Source organism: Vombatus ursinus, unplaced genomic scaffold (assembly GCF_900497805.2).
Source record: "Vombatus ursinus unplaced genomic scaffold, bare-nosed wombat genome assembly UNPS02014810.1, whole genome shotgun sequence".
NCBI classification, from domain to species: Eukaryota; Metazoa; Chordata; class Mammalia; order Diprotodontia; family Vombatidae; genus Vombatus; species Vombatus ursinus.
Window position 1 is genome coordinate 5,628,787 of NW_020954588.1, and position 15,120 is coordinate 5,643,906.

General features: G+C 38.4%; 1 protein-coding gene across 1 annotated transcript in view; it reads right to left on the reverse strand.

Moving 5' to 3' along the window:
• The window catches only part of DNER (delta/notch like EGF repeat containing), a 344,569-nt gene that overhangs the window by 202,811 nt on the left and 126,638 nt on the right, over positions 1–15,120 (reverse strand). Inside the window, exons 2-4 of the mRNA XM_027876054.1 lie at positions 13,210–13,506; positions 9,232–9,326; positions 5,722–5,888 (exon numbers count right to left, since the gene is read on the reverse strand). Coding sequence (XP_027731855.1) covers positions 5,722–5,888; positions 9,232–9,326; positions 13,210–13,506 — 559 coding nt within the window. The remainder of the gene's footprint in view (positions 1–5,721; positions 5,889–9,231; positions 9,327–13,209; positions 13,507–15,120) is intronic.

Here is a 15,120-nt window from a genome sequence, read left to right on the forward strand (position 1 = left end):
ATATCAAATATGTCAATATCATATATAAATAGGTTTGATATACATTTCCTATAATTACCTTAGGGCATACGTTGAAGCCTGTTTTTTGAAACAAATTCTACCAAGGATTCTCCCTAAAAGTAAGACTGTGTTTTTAAGAGCAGGTAGAAATTGAAAGCCTTAAAACACAAATTCCCCCCCAAAAAAAAGGCTTTACCCTCAGCAAAGAGAACAAAGAATTTGGGGTCAGATGCCCTGGGTTTCAAATTCTGGTCTGGACAACTTTGAGCAAGAAACTTTGCCTCCATACTGGTTAGTTTCTTCATTTGTCAGGGAAAGGGCTGGACTGCGTGATCTCTTAAGTTCCTTCTAATTCCAAGTCCTAAAATTCTAAAATTTTATTATTACCAGCAAGATAAATATTGCTAGCCATGAAACAGCAGAAGCTATTTTTATAGAATATAGATGATGGAGGGGAGAAGAGTGTCATTTGGCAGCAGGATGCTCAGTAACTGATCTCCCTTTTTAGCAAATGGATATCTCCTGCAATTTTAAAGACTTGGGTAAAGTGGGGAGGAATGTAAATGCAGGCTTTTACAAGGCTTTAAGGAAATTTCAATAATATTTTCTGAATATCAAGTCATTTTACTAGAACCTTGAGTAGAGGTGGGTATCATTGCTTATATAGAACTGATTTAGGTGTGAGCCTCCTGGGGCCCTCATTCAGCCTCTACAGCACTAAACTTTTAGTAGCTTGGACTAGAGAAAGAGCAGAGTTTTAGATACAGAGGGCCTTGGGGTCAAATCCCATCTCTGTAGCTTATTATCTCTGTGGCCTTGGACAAATCATGTATCGGCTCTGGGCCACCCCTTCCCAATTATGGAATGAGATGACCTCTAAGTATCCTCTTAGCTCTGAAATCTGTGACTCCTTAATAGGATTCTTTAGGATCTGTAGCTACCCCCCTGGGAGGCTGGCAGAATTCTACCTACAAGGAGATAATCTCCTCTCGCTCATTCTAAAAGCTAAATGCCAGACTCCCAATGGTTTTTCCCTCATCACTGTTAAGAGAAGAAAAGGACCTCTTGTGTACATATAGGATTTTGAATATTCCAATTTGAGGATAAAGGTTCAGAATTTTGAGGGACAGGGAGACCCCCCCACCCCCACCCAGGGATCTTTAATATGAAGCAGGTCAGAGACAAGAGATAAGCTGGCAAGGTGTACTGTTCGTCTTCACCTTTCTGTTTGCAGGAAAACTTAATATTAAGAATCCTATGAACCAAGAGTGTTCACTGGCTCATTACCAACTGCATTTTTTGGTAAAGAAATGTGGCCCTGTGATGAAATGGATCAGCTCAGGGCTAAGTGAAATAAAGAAGGAGGAGGAGGAAAGAGGAAGAGGAGGAGAAGGATGAATAGGAGGAGGAGAAGGAGGGATGATGATGGGGTATCTGCTTGGAGGAGGTGTTCTGAAAAGGATAAACAAATTTGAGCTTTAGATGAGTGGGATGCCCAATGATGATCTTTCTTCATAGAATGAACCCTAAGTAGTGAATAAAATTGTCCTAAATATTTACATCATTGAGTAGCCAAATTGATCTGTGTTCCTGTGAAGACCTGACAAAAGGAATGACAGAGCTAATAATAAAAACCTTATAAATATTCCTCTTGCCTTAGATCTGCTCAGTACACGTGATTTAACCAGGTTTACACGATTGCACTAAGACTTTTGGAACACCTTGAATAGTATGAATATCTTTGAGTCAGGAAGACATGAATTCAAATCTTGCTTCAGATACTTACCAGAGGTGTGATCTCAGGGAAGGTCTGTCACAACCTCCCCAAGTCCAAGTTTCTTCAGCCATAAAAAAGGGTAATCATGACATCTGTCTTACGGGTTTATAAGACTCAAATGGGCAAATATGTGTAAAGCATTTAACAACTCAAAGTGCTGCATGGATTTCAGTTAATATTATTATTATTATTATTATTATTATTACCAGATCTTCTCTGTCTGTGTATGCCTACACCCTACACAATTCATTAAGAGGCAGCTAGTGGTCCACTAGAAAGAGCTAGGGAGTCAGGAAGACCTAAGTTCAAATCCTGACATTTCTAACTGTGTGACCCTGGGCAAGTCATTTAACCTCTGCTTGCCCCAGTTTCCTCATCTGTAAACTGGTTATGAAATAGCAGCTAACCTTGCAGGGCTGCTACGAGGATCAGATGAGATATTTGTAAAGTGCTTAGCATGCACATGGTAGGTGATATATAAATGTTTCTTCCCCTTCCCTGACTTTCCCTTTATCATGCACAATTAGAGACAACCTTCCCCGTGTGTAGAAGGCTAACAAATACATTTTCCTGACAACATGAAAAAGCCAAACTGATTACCAACAAGGGAGACACAGTTACAGAAGTCTAGGCTTTTATTCTATTTTATATTCAAATCATCACCTCCTCAGTCTCACCTCCACTTCATCAATTAGGCAAAGTCCTACTATTGTAACTGCTTCCAGGCAATATTCTGGTACACAGTTAAATCAGTAGAATTTTGAAATCCCAGAAATGTAAAATGGATTCCAAAGGAAGTGCCTTTTTTTTAGTGCAATGAAGTATCTTAAATACATATTACTATATAAAGTGCAAGGAGTCCATGTTGATTACAAAGAATTAATTTTGTTTCTTTTAAAATAAGAAAGATGATTTTAGAAACTATGGATTAGCTCCCAGTGTGTGGGTGTAGTCAATTTGTCTTTGTTGGGAAGTCAGCCATACCGTCACAGGAGGTAGCTTGTAACAACACTGCCTTCTGGTTTTATCTATTTTTTTTTTTAAAAAGAGGATTGTGATCTCCAAGACAAAGCTACATAAAACACCTGGAAAGTTCTGCGTTGGAAGTTAAAAGGAATTAGAATCGCAGGCTTCCAAAAAAAAGAAGTTAAAAAATCTGCAAATGATTTTCAGTGCACCACAGACTAGAGGGTCATTTTGGAGATTTTTTTTTCTCTCCATATTTTAGGTATTAGTAAATTAAAGGGTAAAAAAATTGATTTTCCCCCTAAAAAATTAGGGAAATGCAAACTTTAATTAAAGTCAAACTTTTGTGGGAGTGGCTTCTACTACAAAAAGATTTACCTTCATGAATCCTGAGTTTCATTTGAGCAGGATTTCCCAGAAGCCCCTGTTACTTACTCTTAATTTGACATGAGTAGAAGTAGACTGACATAGGGAGACTTTTACCTTTCAAATTTCATACCGCCCCCCCAGACTATGACTACATCCACAATACAATTAGAGAAAAAATCCAAAGCAGTTATCTCTATTGTCTCTCAAGTACAAACATTGCTAAGACATCAAAGACCTTACTTTTCTCATCTATAAAATAGGACTAAGTTATTTTATCGGGTTATCGTGAGGGAAATGTGCTATACACTTTTCACAAGAAAAATGTGACTTATTATCATCATCATTATTATTATTTGTTGGAAGACAGATTCATTAGATGTATAAATATTCATTTTATACATGGGAAAATCATTATTCTCTGCATCTCATTTTCCTCATCTGTAAAATGAGGATAGATACCTACAGTACCTATCTCGGCATGTTGTCCTGGGCTCAAATAAAATAATGAATATAAAAGGCTTTGCAAATTTTAAATCACCAAAGAAGTATCAATAGTGATTACTATATTTTATTATTATTTAGAAAGAAATAATGCATTGGTATAGGCTACAATCTCAAAACCAAATTCTGCCTTCGAATACACACAACTATAATTTTTCTCAATAAATAGTCAGAGTATGCCTAAAAGGAAATGGTTTCACAATTTGATTTATAGTTTCCATTAGTAGTTGAATAGTGAGGCCTCCAAACGTATAAGTGTCTCTTCTGTTCCTCCATAACAAAGCTACATTTTAAGATGACTCGAAGAGGTCCCAGGTATGTGACTTAATAGCCAAATTGTATCTATTCAGTGAAGTATTTATTTCAACCATGTGGTGGAAACTTCTATGTTCTGACTTATGGTAGGAGGTGGGAGAAATGTAGGGGTGTCTTTTTGCTTATTTTTAGTGGAATTAGCCTAAAAAAAACCCTTAGGAAAGCCCAAATAGTTTCTCCCTCATACCCCTTTGCAGAACACCCCCCTCTGCAGGCTGATTGCCTTGTCAGACAAGGGCCACATCCAGCAGTTCTTAGCTGTTGGCTCATGGGCGTGGTTCCATGCCTACTTATCTATCCCACCTGCTTTATGGGCTTCCTCTTTCTTCCTATGGCTCTTTCCCCTGACTCTTCTCACTGAGATGCCTTCCTGACTCCACTTACTCTCTCACTAAAATCAAGGTTATCACTCCCTAGTTGCTCTCCCAAAGGAATAAGACCTTGCCTACTCTGACAATAGATACTATGTAGTATCTGTCATTAAGTTACAAAATTACAAGTGGTCCCTCACTGGAGCAAGGCAATTCTTTTATTCCTCCCTACCTTTTTCTATCCTTCTCTCCACAGTAGCTATGCCAAACCTTCTCATCCCTATTTAAGCCTTCTGAGAAAAAGAGGACTAGGTGGGGAACTAGTCTAGAACTCAACAGGAAGGCAGAAGAGACAGAAGAATGAAGAACTAAAACCTGCTCTTCTGCTCACCGCAAGGAGAAAGGAAAGAACCTTCTAATTTGCTGCCTTCCAGGAAGAAAGTGGGAGGGAAGGGATCATAGTCCATAGATCCAGAACTGAAGGAGATGGCGTGAGAAGACATCTAGAACCTGCAGCCTCAAGGCCACATGTGACCCTCTAGGTCCTCAAGTGTGGCCCTTTGACTGAATCCAAAAGGATTTGTTCTGCGAAGTTTGGATTCAGCCAAAGGGCCGAACTTGAGGACCTAGAGGGTCACATGTGACCTCAAGGCCACAGGTTCTCCACCCCTGATTAGTCCAACTTCTTCATTTGACAGGTGAGGAAACTGAAGCTAGGGGAGGTTAGAAGGCTAACCCAGAAAGTCACACAAGTAATAAGTTTGAAAGCTATCCCAGAATCAGTGTGTCCTTAAACTCCTCAAATCAGGTCATGTGCCAGGATCTAGCTAGCTCAGCTCTGCTCTCTTGAGATTTGGATGCAATATCTGATTTTTTGACAGAGCTTAGAATGAATACCTTAAAATCAGTAGAGGGGCACACACATCCCCTTTTCCAAATGACAAGTCAAGTTGGAATCAAGGAGTTCCTTCCCTATTAATAAACATGAAGCACCCTCAGTCCACTCAATGTGGCTTATTGAAGGCCTTCTATTCTGGTTAGAGCCAAGTGGGAGAGGGATGAGTTATTATCTCTGCCTACTCCACCCCAAATCCATTACAAACAGCTAGAAGGTAATTTAGTGTCATTTGTGATTATATATCACCAAGGATGACTAACTAGGCAGAATCCCAATAGAAAAAATTAATTTATATTTATATTTGCTCAATATTTATCAAAGTCTGACAAGCACACGCACACAAATATACACATACACCCCAAACTTAGTGTCTCTCAAATAAATATCAGGAATGTACACTGGCAATGTTACTTTAGGAATACATGTTAATCTAATAAATGACCTCTGTCCCAAAACATGAGAAATGGTAACAATTATAGATGTCATACATGTCCAAGCTCTCTAATAACTAAATCAACACTGTGCAAAATTATAAGGAGGGGCTCCTTGGGATTAGGGGAAAAAGCAACTTTCCATAAACTCACCAATAAAGTAATTGTTTCCCAAGGCAAGCATTTCCTCAGAGAGCACGAGGCCACCCAGCGCTTGGAGGAGAGTAACACTTCTGCCATCAATAAGGGAGCATTGCTTAAATCCAGTTGCTGTGACCTTCCAGAGCAAAATAAGAGATGCTGTGGCATCTTTCCAAATCCTGAAAATGGAAGCAAAGGAAAAAGTAAGCCACAAATCAAACCCCTCTCAGTCAATCAAACTACCAAAAAAATTATGATGATGATGATGATAATAAGATGAAGAGAGTCCCAATGCTTTGCCTCAGTTTCTTCATCTGTGAGATAGGGATAATAATAGCACCTCCCTCCCAGAGCTGTTGCCAGGATAAAATGAAATACTATTTGTAAAACTCTTTGAAAACCTTAAAGGGCCATACAAATACTGTTATTATCATAACTTGGATGGCAAGTAGCCATCCAGTTACCAATTTTACTCATTTATTTTACATGGCTTCCCACAAATTAAAATTGAGGTTCTATCTCCTATTCTCATTCATAGTGTAGAAAGTGTCCTATATTATAGGTCAGGGGTGGGGAACCTTTGGCCTCTGGGTCCTCAAGTGCGGCCCTTTGACTGAATCCAAACAAATCCCCTTAATAAAAGGATTTGTTCTGTAAAACTTAGACTCAGTCAAAAGGCCGCACCCAAGGACCTAGAAGGTCACATGTGGCCTTGAGGTTGCAGGTTCCCCACCCCTGGTCTAGGAGATCTAGGTCTAAATTATCTCAATTTTTGAAAGCTTTCAATAGCCATTTTAATAAGAAATGTAAACTAAGCATTATGTCCTTTCATACAAAGGTTACTCCCATAATTATTCATCATATAAAGAATTTCCAGAATTTAAATAATAACAATAAGCTGTCCTTTATGTGCCCCTCTTGGGTTTACAAAGCACTTTATGGCTCATTACATTTGAGCCTAAAAATACCCTTATAATGTAGAGAGTACAGTTATTATTAAATTTATTTTACAGACAAAGAAATACCAAAATGATATGATTGGCCCTAGGTCAGAGGGCTCTTTTCACTACATCACAGTTATTTAAAGTAAGTACATGGTACAAAAAATTAGAAAACATTAAGTGAAGGATAACTATTTTTAAATAGTTTTAAATAACAGAACACATAAGACCCTTGAAATAATACTTCCGTTATAATGAAGTCTTGGTCAGCTAGTCACTGTGATCAGTTCAAATAACTATCATTTAAGAGGATCTGGCAGAGCTTCAAGTTGGTTCATGGAAGAACAATAAAAATATTTGAAGAATCAGAATATAAAAGCTTTTTTAGGAACAACTAAAAAGAACTGGGACAATTAGAATAGGGGGCTGTGGGCTATTCAAGAAGAGCATATGACAGGTAATAATATTCAAGTAAGAGTAATTAGTTATTCCTTATTTCACTGAGGCTAGGAGATGAAAAGGTTCCAAGTTGTATGTTAAGGGATAAAACATTTACCCCAGGAGTTTCCAACCAGTAGGTCAGTATGTAGCAACAGATTTCCTAGCCAGTGGCTGCTGCCACATATGCTCAGTAGATTTGGATTCTAGTCAGGGAAGAACACAGTCAGCCAGAGAGTTCCTACTCTAACGCCACCCCTGAGCGTCACTTGGCAGAATTCCCAGTATTTACACCCCACCCAACCACCCACAGAAATCTCAGGGCTTTTCAAAAATGAAAAAGAACTCCTGATCAAAAAAAAGCTGAAGATTCTTGATTTGGGGCATGAAAGGGATCCAAGTGCCGTAGTGTGTAAAGTGGATAGGGTGGGGAGGATTTGGATCGATTCTCTTTGGAATCAAGAAGCTACAACTTCCTTCATAAAGGGACTCAAAAGGGAATGTATCCAATAGTGTGGTCAAAACCATCTGGCCAACAACATTATATATAGCATGGCATACAAATTCGAGCAGTACACTAAGGCCAGGGAACCCTGCCTGAGAGTGGCACTCAAACGCATGTCTTTTCTCTCTGGCATTTATTAGTTATATGACTCTGGCAAAGTCTCTTAACTCTTCTGGGTTCAGCTGCAATATGGAAGATGGAATGGACATGGGAAAGACCAGAAGCAGACTTTTTCAATAGTGTGGACAAGAGATTATGGGAACCCAAACTATGTGGTGGATATGCGAGTGGAGAAAGCAGATTCCCGAATGACAGCTCCCCATATTCTAGTTGTAATGACTTTATTTGGATAAAAGCTTTTCAATTTCATATAACTGAAATTGCTATCTTTGGGGAATGCTTCTGTACCTTGTTTGTTCTTGACCAAAATTCTATCCCTAGCCATAGCTGTGAAAGGTAACTGATCTGCTTGTTTTCTCATCTTTTATTTAATAGTATGACCTTTTGTATTCAGACAATGCATCCTGTGATATATGGTGTAAGTTGTTGTTCTGAACCCAATTTCTTTCAAACTACTTCCCAGTTTTCCCCCAGCAATTCTGGACAAGGAACACTTTCTGTTCTTCCCAAGATAGTGCATCTCCCATGTTTTCTTTTGCATTGGCTATCCCCATGCCTAGATACACTCCCTCCTCACCTCCATCCTATAAAATCTCTTACTTCATGTCAGACTCAATTCAGACACTACTTTGTTAACAAATTTAGCAACTGAATAAATGTGGAGGATGAGGGGCAGGGCAGAGTCAAGGCTGACTGCAATGTTACACACTTGGGGGACTGTGAGGATGGTAGTGCCCTCTACAAAGATAAGGGTTTCCTTGCTATTTTCATTCATCTATTTTCGGTCAGGGAAAGATTACTATTTCAATTTACAGTTTGGGTTTTCTATGAATATTAAGTGACCCAATGACCCACTGAAATTGTTAAAGGCTCAGCATATTTTTGGAAGACAAATATGATTGGGAAAAGTTCTCATGGTTGCCTCTGGGTCTTGACCAATGTAGTCTGCATTCTTAGCCCTATTGTGAAGCTGCCAAACAACTTCATAGGTATAGACAATAAATTACATGACACTCCTTCCTCTGCTTCCTGGGTAGTATAGGCTGTGCCTACACATGTAACTGCTGAGATCTTTCAGTAATAAATTGGTTACATGGGTAAACACATCCTGAGCAGAGCATTTATATTTTAACCCATTAAATATTTATTCAGTGTTCTCTCACAAACCAACCTGAAATTCCACCAGACACTCTTAAGAATTCTATGGGTCGGGGCAGTTAGGTGGTGCAGCGGATAGAGCACCAGCCCTGGAGTCAGGAGGACCTGAGTTCAAATCTAGCCTCAGACACATAGTACTTCCTAGCTGTGTGACTCTAGGCAAGTCACTAAACCCCAATTGCCTCACTAAAAAAATAAATAAATAAAAAATTCTATGGGTCATTTTTGATTGAAAATTTCTAGTAATTGCTCAGCAGACTCAATGACCCCTCTAAAAATTTAGCAAACACAGCATTTCTATGATACCTATCATTGCAAAGTCAGGCATCTCAAACCAAGCAAACAAAACCACATTCTTACTTTACTGAAGTGTTTTGTGGAACTTCGAAGGATACCAGCCGGCCTCCAGAAGAATTATTGGAACTGGCATTCCCACAGGCAATATCCGGGATTATCTGAAAGCAATAATGGCTGGTTATTTTTCATTCTTGATACGTCGATAAGGAAAATAAATCTTATCAGAAGGAAATACCATCAATAGCATTCTCTCTGTTCCTGTTTAAGGAAAAAAGAATAAACCTCTAGGAACTAAGAAACCATTGGTCTTTCTAACACCCAGAGATTCCCTCATGGGCCTTCTATGAATTAAGGTAATAGAAAAGATTGAGCATGATGGAAGCAATGAAGATTTTAATCTTCTTATTGTTCAATTTTTCATTCATTCAACAAATCCTTCTTGAGCACTTTTGCGATGCTGTTGAGTGCTTAAAAGATCAAACCTAGTCTTTAAAGCACATCATGCTAATTAGAAGAAAAATGTTTTCTAATTATGATGAAGAAAGCCCACTAAGAACTCACAACTGATTGGCAGGGGCGGGGAGAATGAGGGACAGGGACTTATGTCTCAATGAAAGTTCTCTACTTCAGAGCTGGGCTTTGCATCCTTGTGTAGGTGGCCACAATTGTTTAGTGAGGTCAGTGTCATTCAGTTTTGTTTTATAGTACCATATTACATATGTGTGTATGTATATGTATGTACATTTTCATGTGCATGTAGATATAGACATAGGTGTAAATGTATTTTCTCCTTTTTGTTTTGTTTTCTAATAACAAAATTCCTAGAAGAAAAATACTAGTGTCTATATTTAGTAAAAGGGAAATGCCCTCTTCTCCAAAATAAATAAACAGAAAATGATTTCAGAATAAAAAAGCATTCCCTCAAAATAAGACATTTTATTAATATCATAGTCATGACCACTGGATTATGCTGGGCAAATTATTCCTTTCCTCCCAAGACAGCCCTAACATATCACCCACTCATGTCACACACAAAAGGGGAAAAGATGATTATTGAAAGTACTCAGCCTTCTTGGATTAATCTCTTCTTATAGAATGAGAGTTGCTGACACTTGTCACCTAACCCCAAAGACTAAAGCACTACTAATGAGAAGATCTCTTTGGTAGACCTCGAATATTGTGATCCTAAAGGGATGTTAATCTCACCTGAAAGACAGCTTGCATTTTGACCAGGATCAAAATTAGCCACATTCGCAATATAAGGTCTAAAATATTCTCGTGTTTTGAAAGAGGTAGAATTAAGTCTAAATGTATTTATGTTACTATCTGACTCCTTTAACTTATCTCTAGTCCCCTGGACTACAAAATATCAATGAGACAGAAAGGTGGGACAAATCCATTTTTACATTTATCACAAGCAGAGTACCATCTCTTGCCAACCTATTCACAGATTTAAGTGGCCATAGGGTGAGGCTTCCTGATAAACTGAGAATGACATCTGGCATGCATTCAAGAAGGTCTAACATAACGTGAGAACAATTTTTTTTAAATTAAAAAGGCATAAATTCACCATATTTTGGGGTAAGCAAGAGAAGCACTATAGAGTTCAGGCAGACTTCAGCCTTCATAAACAATTTGGCCCCCAAAAAATGGGTCAGCTGATAAACATCTGTGTTTTCTATACCTTATTTCTGCCTAGAGAAAGACAACAGAAGGAAGATTGAATTATCGCTTTAATAATAAAATGGACTCCCAAAAAAAACAGTGGAGAAATTGTGAGATACATTTCTCAGATATAGCAAAGATCTAGACTTCTCTCACTGAAACTGCAAAACATTTAACAATACTTACTCATGACTGTCTTCAACATTATATACAGAATATACAATGAAAACCTTTATCTTTTCAATTCAGCCTAAAATCAATGCTCACATAACTGTAGACAGCACTTGCTCCCCAATTCCTATATCCATTACACATGTAAGTTAAAGAATCTGTTGAATAATATCTGCTCCTTCACTGAAATCTGGGGATCTATTAATAACTCTTTTTGCCAGTAGGAAGGCATAGCACAGTAAGTCATAGCCAAGGATTCAACAAGTGTCAACAAATAGAAGTTGTTATTACTAAAATAATAAATAAAAATCTGTGAAGTCAGCCTCAAAGAAGACTCTATAAATAGGCATCTCCTATCATAGAGTAACAGTAATGAAATGTTTTCAGATTGGTAACCATTCAGTTTCAATCACATTGAAATGGCTTGGGCTACAAATATGGGTCAGTTTGGTTTGTTTGGGCTTTGGAGGGTTTTTGTTTGATTGATTGTTCATTTTCTTTGTTTGGGGGAGGAAGGAGGGTGTGGTTTCCTACCAGGGAGTTCTCAGTGTGAACATTCCTTTTTCTAATGTAGATCCTCAATTCTTCAGTAACTTAATGAGTCACCTAAGGGACTATGAATTTACGTGACTTGCCCACAAAGTGGGCACACTTTAAGTGACTGGCCACAAAGCCAGTATAGTCCCCAGATCATAGGATCATAGATTTAGATGACTGGAAAGGACTCTAACAGTCATTTAATCCAATCCTCTCATTTTACAATTGAAGAAAGTGAGGCCCAGAGAGGTGAAGTAACCGGCCCCAACATCATCTAAGCAGTGAGTGGCAAAGCCAGGATTTGAACCCAGGGCCTCTTTTTCAATGTTCCACACTGTTGGCCTTGAACTAAGAGCTTCTCAAACCTAAGGCTGGCCCTCTATCCACTATTCTATGCTGTCTCTAAGCAAATAGACATACCATGAACAAAGCCTAAACATCATCACAAAGTCTCCAAACAGAACAGCCTTTGGAGGGATTCCAGAGAACAGTATTAGATTCTACTATCATTTCTTCTAGAAAATTCCACAGATTGAGTCATGCCCTTCTAAATCTACCATTTAATCTAGAATGCAAATGCAATCCCACTTGAGAGATGGAAACCTGAGATGGTTTTGTTATAATAGTGTCTAATCAGCAAATCACTCCTGCAAAACTGTATAGTATCTGGGCTTTTTTTCTTTTCATTGCTTTTTTCTACTTGCAAAGTAACTATGACTGGGATAATACATACAACAAGAGAGGTAGTGTAGCATAATAGATGAGGCGATGTGGCCTTGGAGTCAGGAAGATCTGGGTTCCAGTTCTGTCTTTGACACTTATGAGTTAGGTGATCCTGAGCAAGCCTCTGTAACCTCTTAGCACCCCAAGGCTATTCTATAAGACTATAAGTTACAAACAAGTTACTGATCTGCAACTGTGCAAATGACGCTTGAAAGTAGTTGAAATTACAGATCTATGTGAAATATACACTTGTGTGTGCATGTATGTATATATACATGCATGTGTTTATATATGTGTGTGTACAGATCTCCATGGTGTGTGTGCATATGTGTGCCAGTGCATATATATTCATGTGAATATATGTGTACACACTGTTGTGTTACATTGTACATACATGCATACACCCACAAATACATAACAAGTTCAACTTGATTCAGCCCAGCTTTTCATATATCTTACTGAGTTACAGGAAATGACTTGCATCCATGTTGCGTGTGAATACACATATATACAATATGTATAGATGCATACATATATGTGCGTATATTATTGTGTGTACATATGTCTATTTGTGTCTGTGGATGTATATACCGATACACTGTATGCATGTGTGCACATATATACACATGCACATTCTTATAATAAGTTCAATTTGATTCCATTCAGCTTTACATGTATCTTGCTAGGTTAGAGAAAATGACTTACATCTATGTTATGTATGTACATACATACACATGTATATGCACATGCAACATAGATACAAGTCATTTCCTGTAACACCGCAATATATATGTAAAGTTGAGTGCAATCAAGTTGAATTTGTAATTCAGTTCCGGTCTTCTTGGAAGGGCTGTTTTTACTGTTAAAAATCAATGACCATACATTTGAATACCTGGCCTCTTATAGTGTAGGGAAAAAAATCCATATAAAAGCATTCATTCTCACCTCTATTTCATCCCATTTCATATTTACAACTTTCTGACCCTCTTTTGGCTGCCATGTGGGAAGGGTCATGGTTGCTTGTGACGGGGGCAAGGTTTCTTCAGGCTCTTGTGTTGAGGAGACAGGCTGCAGTTGCCTTGGAGCTGGGGACTCTGTCCAGCTGGAGACAGGGAGCTTGGGAGATGCTTGCTCACAGCTGATACCTGCGTAGCCTTCATCACAAATGCAAAGGTATCCATCCTCGCTGGTGCTACAGTTGCCATGGAGACAAGGGTTGCTGGCACAAGGGTCTGCTACAAACTGAAAGGAAACAATAAACGGGTCAATTACATCCTGCTAAGAAGAGTCACGATCTATTGGAGCAGGACAGGGTAGGGGTAGGAGTGGAGGGGAATAATTTCTGTGTTCCACAAAGAAGCTGTTGTGGAAAATACATTTTAAATTGCATACAAAGAACCTTCCAAGGCAATATCCAGTTGGTAAGCTGAGGGAAAATGTGACTATGTGAGCTTCTGACAATGAAGAGTTTAATGGACAGTCAGCCCCCCCAAGCTTCGAATGATAAACAATAGCGACTCCAAGGACAAGTTATTTTGGGGAGTGAGTCTAAGCCTGAGTCAACTAGAGCTGAGTCTCTAAAAGGCGCTACCAAGTGGGTTATTTTTAAAAGGGTGTCATGTCAAATGACACTAAAAATTTGAAAATAAAGAGATCTCATTCGGCACATGTTCCGACACCCTTTCTTTGTTGGTGTCTGATGGGGGTGGATACAACCTCGTGGTTTCTCCTCCTTCTCCTCCTCTTCCTCACATATTGCTTTCCTACTGATTCCAGAATCTTTGTGAGATGGGTAACATTTTGACGACATGAGTCCATTACTTGATGGACATGATGGACAACTACCTTACTTTCAATGGTAGTCATAAAAAATGACTGGCATCTTATAAGAACCATATGTGAATTAATCATCCTTGACCAAAGCATCTCTGAGTCACCATTGTATATGACTTTAAGGTGTTTTTTAAAAACTTATATGAAAAGATCACCTCCTTCTTTATCCACTTCAAGGGTCTAGCCCCATCACTCCCACATAAATATAAATCATTCTTTGATGGTCTATACTTTTACAGTAGGTATTTAGTAAATGATTATTGATTGATTACTTGACTGGTCATTCTTCGGGTACAAGACAAACTGATGCCTCTCTAGTCCATCTATCTCTATAATATTATTTTCTAGAACTGATCTGGAGACAGGAGTCAATACAGATGCCATAATTTCAGTGACACAAAGCTTTGAGCAGTCTCTCATGTCTATGTATTCATTTATTTGTTCATCTGATGAGTCTCTATTGCCATTTAGCCCCTGATGGCAATAACCCTTGGCAGTCCTCAGACAGTTATCATATTATAATGGGTACTATATTTGCCTACATGTGTCTCTATATGAGTCCTGAAGCTCCTTTGAGCTCCAGAAATTCTATCTCCCTTCCTGACCCAGTCTAGTGCCTTTGAAAATATTCTGCTCATAATACTTAGTAAATATTTGATAAAAAAGTGAAGGCATCTTCTATGGCCAAAGACCATTCCTAACCCTAGCCAACCTTTGGCAAATGTGTATTGTTGCTAACTAGGATAAACAAGTTAGAAAAAGCTTGAATGGTTCAGTCAAGTCAGCACTAGTACTACTATTTAAATAAATGTGTCTTAATATCTTTTTGTACCACTAAAATTTCATCCTGTGTCCCTCCCTCTCCCCACTCTCAGAAAATCATCCCATATCACGAATAACTTTTTTTTGAAATTAGAAAAACCAATCAATACTTTAAAAAAATCTGAAAGTATATATGATATTCCATATCCACAGAGCTCCCATCTCTGCAAAGGAGTTGGGTAAAGAGTTATATCATATTAT